Source organism: Rhinopithecus bieti, unplaced genomic scaffold (assembly GCF_001698545.2).
Source record: "Rhinopithecus bieti isolate Rb0 unplaced genomic scaffold, ASM169854v2 scaffold_35307, whole genome shotgun sequence".
Classification (NCBI taxonomy): Eukaryota; Metazoa; Chordata; class Mammalia; order Primates; family Cercopithecidae; genus Rhinopithecus; species Rhinopithecus bieti.
The window spans coordinates 153,595-158,816 of record NW_016814940.1 but is presented as its reverse complement, the minus strand read 5'-3'; the positions used below and the strand labels follow the sequence as shown (position 1 = coordinate 158,816).

At 39.2% G+C, this 5,222-nt stretch overlaps 1 protein-coding gene across 5 annotated transcripts in view; it reads right to left on the bottom strand.

Moving 5' to 3' along the window:
* Nucleotides 1-295: 295 nt before the first annotated feature.
* Nucleotides 296-5,222, bottom strand: part of CFAP97 (cilia and flagella associated protein 97) — a 48,273-nt gene continuing 43,346 nt past the window's right edge. For all 5 annotated transcript variants that reach the window (XM_017852653.1, XM_017852651.1, XM_017852652.1 and 2 more), the window contains exons 4-5: nucleotides 2,605-2,755; nucleotides 296-1,489 (exon numbers count right to left, since the gene is read on the bottom strand). In XM_017852653.1, the coding sequence (XP_017708142.1) occupies nucleotides 1,356-1,489; nucleotides 2,605-2,755 (285 nt within the window). In that variant the 3' untranslated portion in view covers nucleotides 296-1,355. The remainder of the gene's footprint in view (nucleotides 1,490-2,604; nucleotides 2,756-5,222) is intronic.

The following is a 5,222-nucleotide window of genomic DNA, read 5'->3' as shown; positions in this document are numbered from 1 at the left end:
AAAAAGACATTTGTTACTTAACATGGAACCTTTCCAATACATTTTAAGGGCATACTGAAAAGGCTAGCAGTGAAAAAACGATGGTAGCAATGAGGTATCATACTTTGCTACACAAAAGCCTAAGTTTGACAGAAAAAACATTCTAATTTAGAAAGTCCACAATATTAAACCCTATCTGCCATTAGCCAATTCCGTCAAGCCTACTAGGTCTTTAAATGTGGGGCTGGTAAAAATAATACTTCCAGGGTTCAATCAAACAAATCAGAGTAAACCAAAACAAGAAAAGTAGCCAACATTTAAAGCAGCAGCCTCAGCAAACGTGTGATTTATTTCCCTTTTTGTTCAAATTTTAGTTTTTTCAGGCCTTATAAATACTTACTGGAATTTCTAAAGCATTTCTTTCTTATGCTAGGTCTTCTCTAATAACACAGTAAATACTGAATACAACTCTGTCCAACACACCTCAGGATCTGCTTCTTGGCTCTTCATGCTGATAGTGCCATTTCACTGATTCAACAAATACTATAGGTTTTGCTTACGATGCAACTGATGTGGTCCTTCAACTATTCACAATTTAGAAGACTGTAGCTCTAAAACCTATCTCATTTCTAAGAATCATAAATAGGACTTTACCTGAATGCATAAAAACACAAAAGGGAAGCTTCTAAGTTGAACTTTCTAATATTCATATTTGAAATGGTTTGGAATGGTTGATCAAACTTTTAAGATCTAACACTCAGTGCACTTATACAATAACTAGATACCTCTGGTGAATTACAAGAATTGCTCCAACAGAAGCGTCTCTCAATCTGCTCATCAAATCTAGATCAGCTCTACCAATGAAAACACATTTCAAGATTTGTTTCATAATCAATGTTAGATCTCATACAATCGAGCTACGTCATGCCACGTAAGTTCTAAAGCAGATGAAAAACAAAGCCAGCCAAATTTAGGAGCTAAGCTCATAGTATAAGGCTTATAAAGAAATAAAAATAACACAAATTGAAAACTATATAGTGAACATCTTGGGTACATCATGCAATGATACTATCATTACTATTTTGACAGCATGACAATGGAATCAATTTCTATAATGAGAAGATACACATGCATACCACTATTTCTCTATTAAGAACACATACATCTTACATGAATACATCCTCAGGAAACACTTTTTACATTAAATCGTCTTTTTGACAATAATTTTGCACTGACTAACAATAAATTACAACACACTGTTGTACACCTTAAATCACTAAACGGTATTATAGATGTTTACACAGAGAATTATCATAATATGCATGAGCACTTCAATAAAAGTTGTGTGAACAATGTTTAAAGTAAAAAAAAGTGTTTTATAACCAAGCTGTACGGACAACATTAGGGGGTTTAGGTCTTCTTCGAGGGTGACCACTGGAGGGGTCAACAGCTGATCGCTCACTCCTACAACTGAGACCACTCGTAGCACTGGATGTCCTGGAAGCTCCTCCTGAAAATACACAAAGAAGAAATATCTGAGAAACTTCTCTTCGCTTTAAGTCCAGACTAGTTTTTCTTCCACATTCTATGCGTGTCTAATAGTCTAACGCAATGATTCTCGACTAGGAATGCACTTCAGAATTCCCTGTGGAACTCAAAAAATATAGTAACAAACACATCCAGATGCCACACCAGGGGATTTTGGTTCACTGGATTGGCATGGAAAACAAACATTTCTAAAAGCTTCTCAAATAATTCATGTGAAAAAAATCCCTTCGTATAACTATTTATATATCTAATCAACAAATAACTTACTACATTTAGGGACAGTGCTAAGTATGAGTTACTAAAACAAGACCCTGTCTTAGTCACTATACCACGGAAGCAAGGTTTGGAGAAGGAATAAACGGAACTACTAGTCATGAGAGTTGAAGACTCACACGGGCAGGCGCTGGGAAGTTGTGGCATCGAGTGGTTTGGTATTACCTTCTATTTATTACATAGTTTAGAATGCATACATCAAGTACACTATAGACTTCTGTAAAGGACACTGGCCTTTCTAGATGTTGCACACTCCGGCACTAAATAGTCACTCCATTCCTGTACTCTCTGGGGCACACAACTGGCTGGGTCTGTAACCGATCACACAACAAGCCTTACTGCTTACTGTAAAGTGGTAAGGCTTGCTGTGTGATCAGTTTGCTAATTTTTGTTTTAGTTATCCAGTAAGTAAAAAAAAGCACATATAAGGGCTGGAATCTATGAGCAATAATTCTTAACTACCTAGGGAGAACGTTTCAGCAGCTTTTAAACAGCACATCTATGCATTTCTTCCCTCAATCAACTCTGAAATTAAAAGTACTTCCTCAATTACCTAAGAACCTACTGATATTTTCGATTGTTTATCTCCTGGTTTACTTCCTGTCATTAGAGGCTGTAAATGAAACCTGAAATTAAGTGAACTAACACAAATAAAACAAAACATGACAGTGAGAAATAACAGAACGCACTCCAGTGCTGGCAGTTAAAACTCTATCAGAATAACATAAGTTACATTTTTTAAAAAAAATGGATACAAGATACAAACAAATATAAAATAATTTTGATTTATTTTATCCTGCTTACGTAATGGGCTGTATTGGCCGAGAGTGGATCTGGCTCGTCTCGACAGTGGTGATGAGCTGAGGTAGCCCATATTGCGATGATAGTCCATCAGTTGTTCTGAGCGTTTCATACCTACTGTTGGTTTCACAGCCTCAAGCCTTTTCAATAAAGCCTTCAATAAAGACAGTCAATTTGAAAGCCAAGGTTAAACAGCATCATTTTTAACAAGGCAATACATTCTAGAGTGTGACATTCACATTCTTTTTTTTAAGAGACAAGATCTTACTCTGTCACCCAGGTTGGCCTGGAACTCCTGGGCTTAAGGGATCCTCCCATCTCAGTCTCTCAAGTAGCTGGGATTATAGGCGAGACCCACCACATCCGGCCAAAAGATTTTAAATCATTCCTGACATACCATGTGAAAAACGTATTTCAGATAATTTAATTTCATAAAAATCCAAGGGTTTTTGCCTATCCCACAGCTAACCAAACCACTATGGTATAACAGTTCATCCAGGGGTGTCCCACGGAGAGAATACCGCCACGGGTTGTTAGTTTCTGTTTCTGGTTGGGCCAGCAAAGCCCCTTCCTCATCTCTCTTTTCTGTGTATTGCTAGAGACAGAAACTAAAAGCCACGGCTTCAGGTTGCTAAAAGCCTAAAACAGAACAACAAACAACAAAATCAGGTGGGTTAGACAAGCTTGCCAGAGGACCGATTCTTCTGGGCCAGGTTAGTCTTAGGAAAGGTGCTGTAAGTTGAAATAAAATACATTAAACTTGATTTTCTCATAGACATGATGTAACGGGAGTTGTAATGCTAAGAACCTAGTGTGAAACCCTAGGAATGACCACACACATATGGAAGCTACCACAGATTCTCCACATGTACGTTTAGAGCAGCGCCTTTCGCCCTGTTCCCTTTGCAGTAGTGCCTCAAGGGCTGGTAGGCCACTAGGGAAAGGCCAGCACGGAGGGCCCTCGGGTCTTCCCCTGCTAATTTCTGCTGGCCCAGCTATGCTTTCTGCATTGTCTGTTTTATATACTAAAGATTCTGCATGACATTTAATTTGGAGAAAAAAGCTTTTACTGTTAAGAAGTTTGAAAACCAATTAGTAAAGAATATAAAGTTTTAAAAAAAGATATGTAGGCTGGGCACAGTAGCTCACGCCTGTAGTCCCAGCACTTTGGGAGGCCAAGGCGGGTGGACGACCTGCTTGAGCTCAGGAGTTCCAGACCAGTCTGGACAACATGGCGAGACCTTGTCTCCATTTTAATAATATTTTAATAAAAAAAAAAAGGATATATAAACCAATCGGCCAAGGCAATACAGTATCCAATAACATGGTAATTTTTTACAATTCAGTAACAGAGACTAACGTATAATGTTCTAAATTTTGTTTATAATTATTTCTTAAAAGGTGAAAGAGTTTATTCTGTTGGCTTTTCATAGGCATTGCTGAGAAAGAAATGCTGAGGTGGACCAAACAGCTTGGGCAATTGATCCATGATTGTATTTTGTTATTTTCTTTATTGATTCAAACTTTCTCTGAAGGAAGCTAATCTTATTTGCAAAGGGAGTACTGACCTGTACTAAGTTTCACATTAAAAAATCAGACTCATGAATTCAGTCATAGGACAAGTTTTCTCTGTACAATCTTTTTTTCTTTCTTCCTTTCATTGTGGTAAAATGAAACCACATTTTAACCACTTCTAAGCATACGGTTCTGTGGCATTCTGTACGTTCACACTGTTATGAAACATCACCACCGACCACTCCCAAAACTCTTCTTCCACTTGGTGTTGGATCAGTTTCACCCCCTGCCCTTCTGTGCTGAGTTCCTGAGCAGCAATTCCAAAGAAGGAAGAGATAGCGGAAGAATAAGCCAAGATATTCAGGGGAAGGGCCGTTTAGAAAAGGGAGAGGAGGTTGTTATAGAAACAAAAGGAGGCTTGGAGGCAAACGGCAGAGGTGCAAAACACAGGAAGAACTGCACAGAACAACCGAGAACATCTTTACTGCCTGCCTGCATGCTGCTCCTTCTGTGTGAAGTGCCCCTCCCTAGTTTTTAGCCTTCAAAAGCTAGAAAAGAGTCACCTACTCAAATTACCCAACTAGTATTAGTGGTTCCCTTGGCTGAGCTGAGTTTTGATTTGAACGTGATTCCACCTGACTGTCAAGTCCACGGTCTTCCATCATATCCTCTTTCTTGCATTGTGGACAGAGAAGCTGTGTGATTTCGGTGTCCAAACCTCCTCACAATAGCAAAGACTTGGAATCAACCCAAATGTCCATCTGTGACAGACTGGATTAAGAAAATGTGGCACATATACACCATGGAATACTATGCAGCCATAAAAAAGGATGAGTTTGCGTCCTTTGTAGGGACATGGATGCAGCTGGAAACCATCATTCTTAGCAAACTGTCACAAGAAGAGAAAACCAAACACCGCATGTTCTCACTCATAGGTGGGAACTGAACAATGAGATCACTTGGCCTGGGAAAGGGGAACATCACACCCTGGGGCCTATCTTGGGGAGGGGGGAGGGGGGAGGGATTGCATTGGGGAGTTATACATGATATAAATGATGAATTGATGGGTGCTGACGAGTTGATGGGTGCAGCACACCAACATGGCA